The following is a 17,195-nucleotide window of genomic DNA, read 5'->3' as shown; positions in this document are numbered from 1 at the left end:
ACTCGAATGCGCAGCCCAAGATGGTGACAGGGCTTTTGACGCAGAACAAATTGGGACTTTTGATGGGGAACGCCAACAAGGAAACTCTTGAAGTCAAAATCAAGTTCACAGAGACACCCAGGCCACAGCAACAGCAACCGATCCAGTATCACCCTCTGCCGCAACACCCAATTCAACAGTCAAACCAATCACAGAGTCAGCACGAGGCATATCACCCAGCGAACAAGGCCCTTGATCGATCTTTGACGCCAACTGGCGCCGCTGAGTGGAATTCGTTTGTGCAAGCGAACCCTCAGCTCGGTCAATCAACACATTTCTCAGCGGCAGTACCGCAGCCAAGAGGACGACCACCGCACTCGAGGACGAACTCGTGTTCCCACTCGCCTCTGCCTCAATTACAACCTCAACCCTCGTTTGAAAGCCACACTAGGCCGGGTACAGGGAATCTTAAGATTGCCCCAGTACCCGCCGAGAGCGAAGCCGCATCAAGGCCTATCGAAGCAAATGCTGGTCCAGTCTCGCGACCCTCTAGTAGGGCATCCAACAAAGCCCCGCCCAAGCCAAGGGGCCGGACAGGCAGGCCTCGAGGACGCCCACCACGCAACAAAAAACCAGTGGAGGGCAATACGTCTGGGTGCGAGGAAGCAACAGAAGGTGAAGATGGACCTGCGAAGAAACGCGCCAAGACGACAAAGGTAGATATGGTCACTGGAAACCCTTTTGGCAGTGAGCCAGACTCGCTCAGAGTAGCTGCGAGCACTTCGGGGTCATTGCGCAACTTCCGGCCGATTGCGCAACGTGGGAGCGAGGGTCCTGCTGGGCCAAGCCACTTGCAAGAGGTTCCCAGGGCGCCTACACCGGTACCCATGGGGCCGTTACGCGGAGGCAAAGGCGCCAAAAAGACTGCCCCTTCGCAATCAGCAATAGGACGTGAAACCTCCGTGCCGCAGCTTTCTCCACGGGGCCAGAGACTTCGACAGATATCTCCTGGCCAGGATGATGGGCGCTCACCAGACTCGATTGCGGAGACGGCAGTGCAAACACCAGCCTTTTCGGAAACCAGTCCACCTGATATTCGCTCTTCGCCGCCTGTTCCTCGCACTCAGTCTTTTTTGCAGTCGAGTCCCCCGCCCTCGAGCCCGGTGCTCCCACCGATGCCCATGGAGCCATCCCAAAATGAGGGTCCGGGGGACGCAGATGACGTGCTCAGCGAACATAAATCGCAACCCCAGGCTGCGAGGCAGAGGAAACGGAAGCCGAGGGTTCCAAAGGGCACACTGGGTGGCCCAAGACCTGCCGCTCAAATTCCTTACCAGGTCTTTCGCATGGAGGATGGGCCGGATGGAAGTCAAGACATGGTGCACGTTTGCAACTATGGGACACCTGAGCCAACATCGGCCCCAGCATTGCCGCCATCTGATGCCCTACCACAGCCAGCACTTCACGCTGCCAAAGCCATCGGTACTACCCGCCCTCGTGAGATTGACTCTTCAAAGAACACTCAAGCAGTGTCGATGGCCCCAACTCCGCCTAACACTACGGATGCCATCGAGAAACCTACAAGTCCACCGCTGCCAACGGATCAGGACCAGCCCACCGCGCAACGCGAGCCTGCCAGACCCATGCCTGACCTGGCATTCCAGTCGCAACCGGGTCAGAGTGAAGCGCAGCAGCCGTCCTTCACCCCTTTACCAGACGCAGAGCTCGGACCGTCGACCGGAGGTGTGCAACCACGAGTGCCCAACCTCTTGCCGAGCGTTGAACATGCTTCCAATGAAACGGCGCCTGTCACGAATTCGGCCAAGCCTACCGAGCAGGCTGCTCGTGAGCCATTTGCTGTGGCTGGTCCAGACGCCCAGCCCATACCGCCACAGGAAGTTGCTCCTACGTCGGCAGCACCGAAGCCAAGAACCAAAGCACCACCAAAGCCGAGAAAATTGGCCCGGTCACAGTCGGCAGGCAATCTGGGGTTACCGAATATGCCTGCGAGTGAACCCATGGGACCTTCAAGCCTGTCGCAATCGATGACCGGCGATAGTGATCAGGTTCTCTCAGCTGGCGACCCTTCCACTCTACGCAGGGCAAAGTCATCTGGTCCCACTGATGTTCCGGTGCCAGCAAGCGATCCTGCTGGTCCAACGACAACTCAAGCCGCGACGACACCATCGTTCGCGCTCGCGCTTCCTGATATCCCGTCTTCTACGGCAGATGGCGCGACCTCGTCGCAGGAGGAGAAGACCAATAAAAATCTCGTGAAGAAGACGGCTATCAAGCAGCGACTAGAAGCCGCCATTCGGAAGGGCGAAATGCCGCCGTATTGCAGCAACTGTGGCGCTATCGAGACCCCGACATGGCGCAAGATTTATGGTCAAAACCACGAGGGCCTGGCCCCTCACCACAATCCCGAGGAGTACTCATCTAAGCCTGGGATGGTAACGACTGTTGATGTGGTTCGCGCCGCGACCGAGGGGAAGGCTGGACTGTACCGTGTCATCAAGAAGAATCTTGGTCCAAATGACGACAAATCGGCATGGCATGAACTTCTGCTGTGTAATCCCTGCGGCATCTGGCTTGGCAAGACCTTCAAGCTTCGTCCTCAGAACCGATGGGAGGGCGACGCTGCTCGTCTGGGACAGAAGAGAAAGAAGAAGTCATCTTGTGACGTGCTCGACTCTCGCCCGGTCAAATCTCGTACCAAGAGCGACGGGGTGATGATGCCGACGTCTGAAGCATGCTTCCCGACTACGGATGCCATAGGACCCGATGATTTCTGGTCACCCTCGGCCGGGATGACAGACCAAATGACGATCGACCCAGCGCTGGGAAGAGAGCCTACGGCAGACAGCATGACGCAGAGTTTCGAGGCGGAAGCTACCCTTGAGCCGCAATCTACCAATTCGACTGCGACGGAAACTGCCAAAGGCCTCACACAAACGGAGGCTGCTAGGGATGCGGCGATGGGCACGACTAAGCGACTCCTGTTTCCCTCCCCACGAAAGGACCAGCCGTCCACCGCTCTCGGTGAAGTGGACATTAACATTGTGCAGACTGGTTCCGAACATCGTCTCGTCCAGGACAGTCCGCTCCAAAAGGAGAACCTCATCGTGACGACGACGCCCAGGGCTAGCGAAAACTTTGACGACTTGGAGGACTTGTTCAGAAGCCCTCTGCCCCTTCGCCCAACGACGCCATTGAACAACGGAAAAGCAGCGGCTCCCACGACACCATTCAAAACACCGGCGCGGGCGACGCCAAGTCACAGGCCGATCACCAGGAGCGTATCACGGTCTATCAAGTCGAAAGAGACCATGCTGGCGTCGCCCTTGCTCACCTTCAAAAGAACGCCTTCCCGGACACCAAGCAAGCCAGTGCTAGACGACATGGCGTTACTCGCGACGCTAAGCAAGCAAGCACACGAGGGGTGTGAAGGCAACGCTATGGACTTTGACGAGAGCATCTTCGATACGCCACTGTGCCGCGCTGTCAACCAGATGCTGTCCGAATCCAACTTTGGGATGCACGATGATGACGGAATGGACCTGATCGATGTGGACATGAACGCGCCGGACTGGGCCAGCTTCAACACCATCTTTAGCACAGATGCGCCTGTGCCCAGTTCGCCGCCCATGAAGGCCTTTCCAGGTCAGGTGGATCTGAGCTTTGAAGCACAGGCACAAATGTCCGAGCCCTGGAGCATGGACCAGATGGAGGATGCCGAGGATGATGTTTAGAGGCCATTTCCGAGGCAAAGTACACCAAGGTCATGAATCATGACTTTTACACTGATGGTAGGCGCGATTGCATTTCAGCGGTTCTGCTCTTGAGCGTTCAAATAGATGGAGTACTTGCTCCATGAGGGATACGTATCGCTGGCAAAGCTAGATGCGAGCACGGCGTTAGGAGTAAATTACATAGCAGTACCGTGAAGGACCCTGAAGCGAATTGTCAATTACCGATTTATACGAATTTGTTTTATCATCTTCAGATCATGCTCCCACTGCTGCCCGTTCAAACTCCTCCGCCCATGACGACAGTATGCCTAGATCGACCGGCGTCGAGCTAGTAGTCCACGGCGACTACAGATAAGTTGAGCTGTCTGGCACTGCTCTTACTAAAGTAAGTCCTTTGGTAGAGTCTACAGACAACCTGACACCCCTTCGCCACTTAACCTGTCACCTGTCACTACCTCACCGGTCACTACCTAACCGGTCACCTGACACCTAATATCCAGCCGACCCTATAGCAAATATATATATCGCGACTCTAAACCCTAAACTAAACCCTAGCTATCCCTAATCTAGCCTTAATCTAACCTTTTAGATCTATTTTATTAAGCTTCTTTTTTTTTTGGAAAAAAAAAAAAAAAAAAGCTCAAGTCAAGCTATATGAATTAAAATGAAGTCTCAATTCGTTTTAAACTAGTTTAAACTAGTTCTAGATAGACTTTATCGATAAGAGTTAGCCAAATTTATCTACTGACAGGGGGTGTCAGGTTGTCGCAACACTCAAGTAAAGTGGACCCGCTGCCACTTAACGCGTCTTGACTCCCAAAACGCGCGACGCGTCTCCCTCACCAGCTCGAGGCTTCAAGTTTCCACCATCATCAACCCCACCAAACCCGAATCAGCCACCGACCGAGTCGCCATTCTTGTCCATCTTGTTCAGACAGTCCAGACGCACGAAGGGCAATCGATCGCAATGGCAGACACGGTGGACGAAGAGCTCTCCGCGCGCTTCTCGCCCAACAAACCCCTCCCTCCCGACATCCTCACCGAGCTCCAATCCATCATGCGCCTGCACGACCTCTCGCCAGAAGACATCTATCTCAAGTGGGACTCGTACTGCCTCCGAATGGACTATGAGGCGCAGGAAGTCACCCTCGCCAAGATCCGTTCGCTCAAGCATGCCATCCAGGACACACTAGAAAAGGACAGCAGTCGACGCGCGCAACAGCCCAAGACGAGCGCCACCCCTCGGCAGCCCAGGGGAGGAGACGTATACGGCATCCTAGACGGCATGGTGCCCAGCACACCTGCGACAAGTGGGAAACTGAGGGCGCCAGGCAGTGGACTGAAGCGGAAAGCCGGCGAGACACCGAGGAGCAGCGCGCCCATGAGCTCGCCAGCAGGGGGCATGAGCGAGCAGCTCAAGACCATGAATGTGGGCAGCGTGGCTGTCTTCAGCGAACGCACAAACGCTGGAGAAGTGGTGGAGATTTTTGGGAAACAGCACGACGCGCCCGAACCGCCCATGGCGCCCCACGCAGAGGCGCGGATCAGGCTCAAGGCCGCGTCCGACCAGACAAAGACGGGATACAAGGCACTGGCAATGAAACTATCAGAGGCAAGCGGGATCCTCGACGATCGGATCGAGGAGTTCCAGACACTGGTGCAGGAGTATCACAGTCTCGAGGAGTCGTCCTTTGGGAGTGCCGCGAGCCAGAGCACCACCCCCATCGTGGCCGTCGGGAGGATAGCGTCCGACTCGCTGACGGGCAAGCTCAACGCTGCCTCCCTGGTGCTCGAGACGTCGAGACGAACCGGCATGGCGTTACGCATCCCACTGGATATGAGCAAGATTCGCAGCTGGAGCTTCTTTCCGGGCCAGACCGTCGCCCTCAAGGGCAGCAACACGTCTGGCAAGGCCTTTGTCGTCGAGGAGATCCTCGAGATCCCCCTCCTGCCCAATGCAGCCTCCGTCCCGTCGGCATTGGAAGCCCACCTGGAGAAGCTGCGCGGGGGCGCGGACGCCATGGTAGAGGACGACTCGGAGCCTGGCCCCCTAAACATCCTCTTCGCCTCCGGGCCGTACACCGCGGACGACAACCTCGACTTTGAGCCACTCCAAGCGCTCTGCAGCCAGGCGGCCGATGCCTACGCCGACGCGCTCATCCTCACCGGGCCCTTCCTCGACATTGACCACCCCCTGATCGCGACGGGCGACTTTGACCTGCCAGACGACGCCAACATCGATCCCGACACCGCCACCATGGCCACGGTCTTCCGCTATCTCGTGTCGCCGGCGCTCAACAGGCTGGCAGCCGCCAACCCGAGCATCACGATCATCATGGTGCCCAGCGTGCGCGACATAATCGACAAGCACGTCTGCTGGCCCCAGGACACCGTGCCCCGTCGCGATCTCGGTCTGCCCAAGGCCGCCAAGATCGTCTCCAACCCCATGGCGCTGAACCTCAACGAGGCCGTCGTCGGCCTCTCGTCGCAGGACATTCTCTTTGAGCTGGGCGGCGAGGAGGTCGCGCACAACCCGGCGCACGAGCGCCTGGCGCGGCTCTGTCGATACCTCGTCGAGCAGCGGCACTACTTCCCCCTCTTCCCGTCCATGGAGAGGAGTAGACTGCCGGCCACGGGCACCGAAAACAAGACGGCCACAGGCGCGGCGCTCGATGTTGGGTACTTGAAGTTGGGCGAGATGTTGAATGTCAGGCCAGACGTGATGATGACGCCCAGTGCGTTCCCCCCGTTTGCGAGAGTACGTCCACATGCCATGCCATTCCATTCCACATATTGATACTGACCATGGCGCGCAGGTTGTCGAGAACGTCCTCATGATCAACCCGGGCACATTGTCGAAACGCAAAGGCGCAGGCACATTTGCTCGCATGGCGCTCTTCCCGCCCAAGGTCGAGGGCGCCGAGCTGGTGGATGGTATGGTTGGGCATAGAGTCTTTGACCGCGCACGGGTCGAGATTGTCAGGATATAAAACGTAAAAAAGGTCCAAGTAAAAAAAAAAAAAAAAGGGGTATAATGATCGATTCACGGACGGCGCCCAACGTTGTTAGTCTGTGTCTGTCCGCCGCCTCTTGTCCCCGTCTCGCTCTGCCTCGCGCGACATGTCCCGCTTCCTCCCGAGCGGTATACTGTTGGATCCCCTCGCATCCCGTTCGTCGGGCTTGAAGCGGTCGTCGTCGGGTCGGAACCTGTCGTCCCCCCCACCGCCGCCGTTGTGATGCCGCCTGTCCCGCCTGTCGTCGAAGCGTCCCCAGGCGCCCGTGTCCTCGCTCCGCATGTCCTTGTACTTTGTCGCGCCCTTCTTGCCCAGCTTTGACATGTCCCTGATCTGCATGGCCGCCGGCAGCGTGTCCCGGTTCCGCACCTCGTCGGCTATCCGGGTGCCCATGATATCACGCTGCGCCAGACCGGCCTTCTCCATGTCCTCCTGGAAGAAGGCGCCCTTGTGATGGTACTTGCGCATAAAGTCGACCTTGCCCTTGGATTCCTTCTCGGCCTGCTGCTTGGCCAGGTGCTCCTCGTCTTCGGCTTGTCGCTCCTCCGCGGTCAGGTTACGTCGTCGCTCCACCTCCTCGAGCTCCTTTTCCTTCTCCTCGACCTCGAGGCGGGCTCTGCGCAGACGCTTCAGCTCGCGGACCTGCCATGCCTTCTCCTCCGCCTCGGGGTCCAGCCCGTCGGTCGTGTCGACGTCAGAGTCGGGATCCTGCTCGTCGTCCCAGTGTTTCTTGCCCGCGGCGCGCGCGGCCAGGTCCTTCTTGATCTGCTCCTCCACGAGTTCATCGGCCAATCTTTTCTTCGCCTCCTCCTCTGCGAGCCGCGCCCTCTCCTCTTCGTCTTCTTTTGTGGATGTGCCTCGTTGCGCTTTCGGCACAAACTTGGGTCGCATCATGAGTCGTCGCGGTGCCTCGTCTTCGCTGCTGCTCTCCTCTTCCGGGTCGTTGTCCTCGTCTTCATCTTCGTCATCGTCTTCGCTTCCTTCCTCCTCCTCCTCCTCCTCCTCCTCCTCCTCCTCTGTCACAAAACCTTCCTCAACCGCGGTTTTCTCGGCCGTTTCTTTTGCGAGTCGCAATTCCTCAGCCTTGGCGGCTTCTCTTCGCCGCGCTTCGAGGTCAACTTTGGACAGGTCCCCACCGGCAATCCGGCCCGCGCTCGCTGCTTTGGGCGGAGGGGGCACAGCCGCGGCGGATGCGCCGTTATCGCTGGCGCCATCGGAGTCTGAATCGGAGGAAGAGTCGAGTGTTTGCTTGCCGGGTCGGTGGCGCGATGGCTTGACCGGATTGGCGGTCATGCGCTTGGGCGGCATTTTGCGTGCGCTTGTGTGTGGATTGTAGCAGCGTACGGTCGGGACTGGGAGTGGCTGATGGAGTATGGGATGGGACTTTGAGAATGAATGGACGTTGTCGCGTGTTGGTGGGAGCTTGGGGCGCGATGGAGGGCAGAGTAGAATTTGGGTGGAGAGGCATGATAGTTAACGTTTGTCTAATCTACTTACCTACCCTGCAGCGAGGTCTGCGAATATAGGATCCAAGCACAGCCTGATCTGGTGTGCTTGAACAATGCTTAAGAGTAGGTAGTATTGAGTTATGCGCCATTTAGATTGAAGTGTTTTGTCTGTTTTTGAAACGCCTTATATTTGATGGTACAACCGTTGTTCTTGAGCAGCTGTATGACACTGTTTCAAATTTCACACTCTGTGGACGTGATCTGGCGCTATCAGCCATAGCTACTTCATCTGAGGGTCAATCAACAGCTCAAAACCACCAAGACATGGCTTCACCTAGCATTTGACCACAGTCAATTTAAGCATTGACAAAAGGCGCCCGGGAGAGGCACTACTCCAAGGCCAGGTGAAGTACCCTAGGGTAAGTAATAGCCAAGATAGAAACCCCACCCCACGTCATCAGCGGTTCACCCTCACAGTCTCATTGTACATCATAGCTCAACTGCCGCCTTTCCACCTTCACTGCCGGCCCGTCTCAGACCAGTCAAGAGACATTCCCGACCTTATCCATCAACCATCCAGTCAATATCTAAAGACAATGTCCCAGCGAACCGCCCTTGTCACAGGCGCCACGGGCTTGCTGGGTCGCCAAGTGTACCAAGCTTTCTCCTCCCCCGGATCCAAGTGGACAGTCAAGGGGACCGGCAACTCGCGCGCAGACGGCGTGGAAATCCTCAAGTGTGATCTGAGCTCGGAAGAGGAGATCAGCGCGCTGCTGTCCAAAGTCAAGTCAGTAACCCCAACTGCGACTCATCATGACAGGGCTAACAAACATGGACAGGCCCAACGTGATCGTTCACTGTGCGTACCTCATCACCACCCAGCGAGCGACGAAACTAATGTCCTGGAACCTCAACAGGTGCCGCCCAGCGCTTCCCAGACAAGGTCGACAAGGACCCTGAAGCCGCCCGGGCCCTCAACATCACCGCGTCCTCCACCCTCGCCCGCCTCGCTGCACAGCACGATGCATTCCTCATCTACATCTCGACCGACTACGTCTTCCCCGGGCGACCGGGCGAGGCACCCTACGCCGCGAGCGCCACGCCCGCTCCCACCAACCTCTACGGGCAGACAAAGCTCGACGGCGAGAGGGCCGTCTTGGAGCACAAGGGCACCGTCGTCCTCAGGGTGCCTGTCCTGTACGGCACTGCCGACACACCCAGCGAATCCGCGGTGAACACGCTGCTCGACACGGTCTGGAAGGTGCAGACAGAGGGCGCCCCCGTCAAGATGGACCACTGGGCCATCCGCTATCCCACTAACACCGAGGACGTCGCCCGCGTCTGCCGCGACGTGGCCGACGTGTACCTGTCCCACGCTGATGCCGCTTCCCTCCCCAGGATCCTGCAGTTCTCCAGCGAGGACAGGATGACAAAGTACGAGATCTGCGAGAAGTTTGCCGGCATCATGGGCTTGAAGCTGGACGGGATGGAGGCGAACACGGAGGGCAACGACCCCAACGCTGCGGTCCAGAGACCCTACGACTGCCACTTGGATACCAAGGAGTTGAAAGACCTGGGCATCAACGTGTCGACAATGGACTTTGTAGACTGGTGGAGGCGAGAGGTCAGAGCGTTCCGGAAGTGAATAGAATCACCAAGCCATGATCGGGGTCGACTACACCACTGTTGGTACTATTACACCACCGTTAAGTTTTTTTTTTGTGGACCAGGTCGACGAGGCGAGAGGAGCTATGCACCTACCTACCAGTGTAGGTCCCCAACCTATATGCACGTTACACATGCGCCGTACTCTTTACGTAGGGCCTCGAAGATCCGGAACATTCTTTACGTTAAATCAAAAGCTTGATCGCTGAGCCGCGAAAAGTGGAAAGCGGCCCTTGTTGCTGCCCTAGGCCGTTTCGGACGGACCTCAACGTCCGCATACGGGTCCGGGCTATTGATCATCGATCTTCTCGTCGCTGAGGCTCCAATCCAGAGGGCCACTCGTCCGGAGGCGTTCTCCGGCAGACACGGCGCCCACGTCAATCAGGGTTCCACCAGTCAAAGGGAGGGAATGCTCCGTTGCCGTCCATCATGGGCCACTTCAATCCGACGACTCTACCATTCCGTTGGTGAAGTAATGTGGCCCTGGCCCTTGAAACCTCACCAAACGAGCCGTGATCTTCAGGTCTGGGACCACACAAGCTGCACAACCAGAGAGCGTTCCAATGTTGGCCGACGTCACCCTGGGAGCAAAGGTAACGCGGGCAGACTCTGATTGCGTTCAGCTCTTCTTCCTAGCTATTAGCTTTCCAAACAAAAAGTCCAATGGATCCTTTCCAATCTATATGGAGTGCGCGACCCAGGCCTAGCTCCTTCAATACCAACAACGCTCGCCAGGAGAGTGAACTGTAAACCCACCCCACCCCCTATCAGGCTACCATAATGCCCCCATCCCAAACCGACTACTTTGTCGACCGCCCCCAAACATCTGACGAACCCGAGGGCACGACCGCAAGGACACCGGCATCTGGCTATGCCCTGACCAACGTCGGCAGCGTGCGGGAGCGCATACCGGCCACCATCCCAGACGAAGAGGGAGGAGGCCAAAATGGCGGAGACCTTGGCGTCAGAAATAGCGCTCGCCCGCCCGAGCCCAGCAACCGCAGGGCGCTCTCCAGCGGCACACGAGGTCCATCTCATTCTCACCAACCCCTCCAACAGTCGACGACAAACGTGACCGACAGAGCCACTGCTCCTGCACGGCGGCCCCAGACACTGGATCGTCAGGGGTACACCGATTATCCCCAGCGCGGCTGGGCCGACGAGGGCTACTATGAAGACAACCCCTGGTACGACGCCCCAGCTCGGAAACCCGTCTTCAGTCTTGGAAAACCGCTCCCTCACGTCGTCCGACGAAGGCGTAGACGGGTCAAGCATGCCGCGCCCAAAGACAAAGGCGACGAGGAGCAGGGACAGGTCATCGAGGACGTGCCTGAAGTCGTTGAGCCAGAAGGCGATGTCGACGACGACGCCTCGACAATGTACTCGCGGAGAGATCGGCAGTCTCAGTCAAGACTGGGCGACGACGCTTTGGACAACAGGATACCCCAGTCCACAGTCGGCGGTGTAGCCCACAGCAACAAGCGGAACGAAGCTGGTTTGCCCGTGTTCGACTATGTTCCCGGTCCAGCCAGGCGGATGGACAGTGGGCTGGCGCCCCAGCAGAGCAGGAACAGCATGCAGCCGCCGGAGCGTGTGCAGTCCGGTGTCTCGAGAAGCGCGCCGTCCTTCAAGATCGACGGCGAACCCATCGGGCACCATGAACATGCAGAGGTGGAGAGAGGCGAGAAATCACCAGACGAGCTGCGGAACTGGTGGGCACGCGTGAGGGCGCGGCATCCCGAGCCACTCGCTGAGTTCCTGGCCACCGGCATGGCGCTGTTCCTGGGCCTCTGCGGCACCCTGAGTGTGAACCTGTCCCAGGCGCTCAACGACACGTACGGCAGCTTCGAGACGTCGTGCTGGTCCTGGGGCTTTGGGTGGATGTTTGGCATCTATCTCGGCGGCGGCGTGTCCGGCGCGCACCTGAACCCAGCCGTGTCCCTCAGCTTCTCCATCTTTCGCGGGTTTCCATGGCGGTCGTGTGCCGTGTACGTCTGTGCGCAGTTCATCGCGTCCCTCGCGGCCGCGGGCCTCGCGTACGGATGCTACGCGGACGCTATCCACCAGCTCGACCCGGGCATGACGCAAACGTCAAAGGCCTTCTTCACGACGCCCAAAGATTTTGTGTCGGTCAAGTCGGCCTTTCTCAACCAGGTCGTCGGCGGCGCCATCATGATGATTGCCATCTTTGCGCTCGGCGACGACCAGAACAATCCGCCCGGCGCGGGCATGCACGCCTTCATCCTCGGCCTGCTGGTCACGACGCTCAAGTTCACGCTCGGCTTCAATGTAGGCACGGCGATCAACCCTGCGATCGACTTTGGCCCGCGCGTGGTGGCGTACGCCGTGGGCTATCGTGAACACAACGTCTTTGGCACTTGCTGGTGGATATACGGACCCTTTGCGGCCACCTTGATCGGATCCATGCTTGGGTGTGTCATCTACGACGGATGCATCTTTGTGGGGAGCGAGAGCCCCATCAACTATCGCATGCAAGGGTCTTGGAAAGAGAAGACGAGGCGCTTCTGGTCGCCATTCGTCTCAGGGAGCAGGAAGAAGACGGCTGCGAAGGATGTTGATGAGGATGAGGGCAGTTCGAGCCAGTAGGCTCGTCGATATCAAGTGTATGGATATATTGGTATGACTATTCGCGTTAGCGACCGGCGTCCTCCCTGCTCAGCATTTCCATATAGCGTAGCACGATAATCTAGCGAGAACGAAGCAAGCTTTCGATACAAGGATATTACGTGCACAGGGAGCGCGCCAGCTCGACGTTTCGTCACGCGTCTCAAAACAAAGCTCGTCTGCAGTGGAGGAATGCCACTTTTCTGCAGGGGTGACCAAAGGTCTGAGATGGATATGCGCCAGACACCGACGATGGTATGTGTGAGCCGCGAGTCTGGAACATACGCGACGCGACGCATCGGCATGCTGTCGTGGATGATCTGGGTGTGCGCGCGCTCTTCTAAAGAAGAGCGCAGGTCGTCGCGTCGTGCGCTGGGCACTAGGTTTGGATCTAATTTTTTCTGTTCCTTCTGCTGCTGGCGATTGATTAAGAACCCTTGATGTTCTGTGGTCTTCAGTCAGCATGGCAGATGCAACAAAGTTTGTTCCGGTGACGGTACTAGATGGAACACGGTCACGGTGCCCCAGCGGGCGCCCTCCAACATCTTGGGCTCCTCCAGCTCCAGTTCAGGCCCCTCCACCCCCGCCAAAGTCAGAGAACCGCCTGAAGTGGAAGCCCCAGCGCCAGAGGGCTCCATATCATCACTCTCGTACTAAGAGCCAAGCATCGTCCCCTTCGCCCACGGAGAGACGAGCCAGACAGTTTGAGGTCTTCCATGACGATGAGGGGCCAGCGAGGACGCAACAGCCATCGCCAACGAGACGTCGCTCCAGGAGCATTGCAGCTGGTACCCTCGGGGCCCAGGCCCAGGCACACAATGCAGCTAAGCGACAGTGGCGACTTGCGGTACGGAACGGCGAGGAAGAGGAAGAGGACCAGGACGCAGACGCAAGACGAGGCAGATCCTCCACAGCGACACCCAAATCGGCACTGAAGCCATCTTCGCGGCACCTCAACCAGTCGCTGCCCGTCACCCCATCGTCGCGCCCTTTCAAGACTGTTCCACTCACCAACCCGCCAAGTGGGAACAAGGAGAACTTTGGTGTAGTGCTCCCTACATGCACCGCGCCTGGCCCTGGCCCTGGCCCTGGCGACGACAACGCAGAGGCTGCCCGCTTGGCTGACGAGGTGGCCCGGCTCGAGGCTGAGACGGACCGCATCCTCGCGGAGCAGAAGAAGAGGGATCTTGCCAGGCTTCAGGCCCAACTTGCCTTGATCCCCACTCCTCCGCACAAACCCAAGCCAAAGCACCTCATCCTCGACAAACTCCCCTTTCTCCTGCCAAAGAGCGCGAGGTCCAATGGGACTAGTCAGCCAACTACACCACAGAGTGCGCCGGCAAAGACGCTGGCTTTCGTCTGGAACCCTACACCAATAGGCTCCCGAGACCAGACGACCTCACCGCAGAGCATGTACTCGATTGAACAAGGTGGCGGGGGCATTGTGCCCCAGACGGATGCGCCTGCGTCGGCGATCAATGGTGGTGAGAGGGTAGGTCCTGCGCTTCACTGAAATTTGTCTCGTGATCTCCTACTGACTCGACGCAGCGGGTGACGGTGCGATACTTGACTTCGACGATCAATCTGCCCGTGAACACGGACACAACGCCTGTCGATGTCGCCTACTCGACGGCCAATTTCGTCACCCACAACCTCACCCCAACAGCCTGCGTCATCATCGAGTGCTATGAGGTCCTCGGGTTCGAGCGCCGCTTGCGCCAGTACGAGCGCATCCGCGACGTCATGAACTCGTGGGATAGGGATCAGCAGAATACGCTGCTCGTGACGACTGTCGACGAGACGGCCCGGTCAGATGCCGACCTCAAGCTCGCCACTGTGCCACGGATAAGTGACCCCCCGACAGGCTTCACCTTTCGACTGTATCACTCGGCCCGCCCCGGCCGGTGGAACAAGCGATGGGTGACCCTCATGGACAGCGGCCAAATCTACGCCTCCAAGAAACCAGACGCGAAGCCCACGGACAAGGACAGCGCGGCACTCTGCCACCTCTCTGACTTTGACATCTACACGCCCCGCGAGACGCAAATGAGGCGCCACCTCAGACCACCAAAGAAGTTCTGCTACGCCATCAAGAGTCAGCAAAAGACACACCTATTCCCCAATGGCGAGAACTTTGTGCACTTCTTCTCCGCGGACGACGAGCAGCTCGCGCATCGCTTCTACGAGCTCATCCACGGCTGGCGCAGCTGGTACCTCGTGAACAAGAAGATTGACTTTGAGGTCAAAGAACAGCCAAGCTCGCCACCAGTCCGGCGCAGCGGCATCACCAGGACCAAGTCGGGTAGCGTGTCGAAAGCAGCACCTTCGCACAAGACAGCCATGGGAGGCGAGCCTGCCTACACGATAGGGGAATTCAAGCCACTGCTCGACATGTCTGAATTCGACAAGCCTTTGGAGCAATTTGGCAAACGTCAGTCAGAACTGGTGAAATCGCCTCAGAAACCAACACCGCCGCAGAGCGCCACAAGCAACAAGGCGCACAGTCAGCTACCGTCAAACACTGGTCTCGTCAGTCCTCAAGCTGAGGATGAGTTCTCCTCTGGAGGCCTCTTGGGCGAATCGTACGATAAGCGCAAGGCGCGGGAGGCTGTCGTCACAGAACCTCAGAAGACGGACAGTCCTTTTATCGAGGGCACACTCCTCAACAGACCCGCGACAGCATCTGCCACGGCCGTCCAGAAGCCCGATCAGGGTTCCTGGTTCCCTTCGGCGCAAGAGCACTCGGCCCGCAACCGTCCCCATCCGAAGCCTTCCGTACGCCGCCCACAAACGGCCGGTGCGAGTCAACCTCGCCGTGACGATGCGTCGCCTCCCTTACCGGGATTCCATAGCATTCCCAATCTGCCCACAAGGGGTCCCAGCCAGCGCCACGACATCGGACGCGCCGTCAAGCCTCCGGCCGGCAGTCCGCTGATCGAATTCGCCACGGGTGGCGTGACGAACAGTCAAGCCATGCCTGCGCGCAGCGAGACAAAGGGACCTCCACCCCATGGACACGGCCTGCCGCCCAGCAGATCCCGGAGTCGGTCGACTGCGTCGAGCCGGGCCGATGGGCCTCGCATGCCGCCGAGCAGTCGTCCTCCTCTTCCGCCGGTGCCACTTCATTTGGCAAGGCGACCCGACGAGCGAGACCGTGCAGGGTCTTCTTCTACCACTTCTTCTTCTTCGCATAGGAGTCGTGACCCGCGTCATCAGGGACCGTTGATCAACAGGGTGAAATGAGTAGCTCAGCCCTGTCACCATTCACAATGTACATATTTATGGTCATTCCGGCATGGGAAAAGGGGCGCACTGGTTCTCACTGAATTCAAAATCATTGGACTCTGCCAGTCCGTGTTCATTAAAGTTTCGATTCTGCCAACGTATCTACTGGGTGTATCGTCTATGGGTCTTCTCCGGTCATCATCAAAATCTTCTTTACTTGCTCCTCTTGTAAATCTTGGACAGGAACACCTCGAAAATATCCTTCTTGAGCCCGGTGCTCTCGTCAATCTGGTCAATCATGGCGCGGAGCTCGCCGGCGCGCTTCTCCTCAAAGTCCTCGAAGCGCTTCTTGAGACCCATGTCGTCGTACAGCGTCTTGACAGTCGCCTCCTTCGCGTCGTCCTTCTGGCCGTAGTTCTGCTCCAGAATCTGGCGCTGCTCGGGGGTAGCCAGCTCGAGGGCCTGGTTCACCAGCCACGAGCACTTGTTGTCCTTGATGTCGGTGCCAATCTTGCCAATGTGCTCGGGCAGACCAAAGTTGTCGAGAAAATCGTCCTGGATCTGAAAGTACTCGCCGAGCGGGATCAGGATGTTCTCCGCCTGCTTGAGGGTCTCGGGCGTAGCCAGGTTGAGGAAGTGGAGGGCCAGGGCCACGGGGAGGTAGAAGGAGTAGTAGGCCGTCTTGTAGATGACAATGAACTGGTACTTCTCCATGGAGAAGTTGTCGAGGTTGACCTTGTCCTCGGGCGCGGTGAGGAGGTCGCACAGCTGGCCGAGCTCGGTCTGGTACGTGGTCTCATGGAAGAGCTCAATGAGGTCGACGTAGGCCGGGTGGTCGCGGAAGTACTTCTTGAGGAGGGTGTAGATGGCCGACTCGAGCAGGAAGGCGTCGTTGATGGCCACCATGCCGACACCGGGCTTGAGGTACCAGCAGGGCTGGCCGCGGCGGGTCAGGCTGCCGTCCATAATGTCGTCCGAGACGAGGAAGAAGGCCTGGAGAAGCTCCGTCATCCAGCCGAGTGTGGCCGACTTGAAGTACTCATCTTCGGTCAGGGGGCGGCCGAGGAGGAGGGAGACAGAGTCGGGGACGGACATGCCACGGTTGCACTTGCCGCCCATGGGGTTCTCGCGGATGTTCTGTTCATGAGGTGAGCATCGGTGAATCCATGCCTCACTGTTGGCAACGGAGCACAAAGCAACGCACCTGCTTGTACCATTCCAGCTCGGTCCGGGGGAGCTTGTAGGATTTGGCATGGTCGAGGAGCGTCTCTTGCAGCTTCTCGTAGACAGCCTCGAACTCCTTGATTGTGGTCTGCTTTGCCATGGCGACGATTGGTAGTTTTGCGAGAGTATAGCAGATTGTCTGCGTACGGGGCGGTGTGCGTGGTTATCTGGAGGGGGGGACTGATCGTGGGAAATAATATTAAAGGGTGCCCCTCCTCTAGATGGATGGTCTGTCGCCTAAAACCGGGATTCGGGAGCTGCAG

General features: G+C 58.2%; 7 protein-coding genes across 7 annotated transcripts; 5 read left to right on the top strand and 2 right to left on the bottom strand.

Moving 5' to 3' along the window:
- Positions 1-1,154: 1,154 nt before the first annotated feature.
- On the top strand, positions 1,155-3,731 carry J7T54_002195 (uncharacterized protein; the record flags this gene model as incomplete). The annotated part of the gene is made up of 1 exon (XM_051504807.1): positions 1,155-3,731. One exon carries the CDS (start codon positions 1,155-1,157, stop codon positions 3,729-3,731), a length of 2,577 nt encoding a protein of 858 aa, XP_051363889.1.
- A 967-nt stretch (positions 3,732-4,698) lies between these two features.
- Positions 4,699-6,721, top strand: J7T54_002194 (DNA polymerase alpha subunit B-like protein; the record flags this gene model as incomplete). The annotated part of the gene is made up of 2 exons (XM_051504806.1): positions 4,699-6,489; positions 6,548-6,721. 2 exons carry the CDS (start codon positions 4,699-4,701, stop codon positions 6,719-6,721), a joined length of 1,965 nt encoding a protein of 654 aa, XP_051363888.1.
- Positions 6,722-6,796: 75 nt separating this feature from the next.
- Positions 6,797-8,053, bottom strand: J7T54_002193 (micro-fibrillar-associated 1; the record flags this gene model as incomplete). Its single annotated transcript, XM_051504804.1, has 1 exon — positions 6,797-8,053. The coding sequence occupies one exon, from the start codon at positions 8,051-8,053 to the stop codon at positions 6,797-6,799; it is 1,257 nt and encodes a 418-aa protein (XP_051363887.1).
- Positions 8,054-8,789: 736 nt separating this feature from the next.
- J7T54_002192 (uncharacterized protein) lies at positions 8,790-9,838 on the top strand (the record flags this gene model as incomplete). The annotated part of the gene is made up of 3 exons (XM_051504803.1): positions 8,790-8,980; positions 9,033-9,052; positions 9,111-9,838. 3 exons carry the CDS (start codon positions 8,790-8,792, stop codon positions 9,836-9,838), a joined length of 939 nt encoding a protein of 312 aa, XP_051363886.1.
- Positions 9,839-10,638: 800 nt separating this feature from the next.
- J7T54_002191 (putative membrane protein-like protein) lies at positions 10,639-12,465 on the top strand (the record flags this gene model as incomplete). The annotated part of the gene is made up of 1 exon (XM_051504802.1): positions 10,639-12,465. The coding sequence occupies one exon, from the start codon at positions 10,639-10,641 to the stop codon at positions 12,463-12,465; it is 1,827 nt and encodes a 608-aa protein (XP_051363885.1).
- Positions 12,466-12,735: 270 nt separating this feature from the next.
- J7T54_002190 (uncharacterized protein) lies at positions 12,736-15,677 on the top strand (the record flags this gene model as incomplete). Its single annotated transcript, XM_051504801.1, has 4 exons — positions 12,736-12,738; positions 13,055-13,975; positions 14,032-15,258; positions 15,336-15,677. 4 exons carry the CDS (start codon positions 12,736-12,738, stop codon positions 15,675-15,677), a joined length of 2,493 nt encoding a protein of 830 aa, XP_051363884.1.
- Positions 15,678-15,921: 244 nt separating this feature from the next.
- Positions 15,922-17,032, bottom strand: J7T54_002189 (Farnesyl pyrophosphate synthase-like protein; the record flags this gene model as incomplete). Its single annotated transcript, XM_051504800.1, has 2 exons — positions 15,922-16,845; positions 16,913-17,032. 2 exons carry the CDS (start codon positions 17,030-17,032, stop codon positions 15,922-15,924), a joined length of 1,044 nt encoding a protein of 347 aa, XP_051363883.1.
- Between the last annotated feature and the right edge of the window lie 163 nt (positions 17,033-17,195).

Source organism: Emericellopsis cladophorae, assembly GCF_022114955.1.
Source record: "Emericellopsis cladophorae strain MUM 19.33 chromosome Unknown NODE_10_length_638493_cov_120_236322, whole genome shotgun sequence".
NCBI classification, from domain to species: domain Eukaryota; kingdom Fungi; phylum Ascomycota; class Sordariomycetes; order Hypocreales; family Bionectriaceae; genus Emericellopsis; species Emericellopsis cladophorae.
Note: the sequence above shows the minus strand (reverse complement) of the source record. Positions and strands in the feature narration are given on the sequence as shown.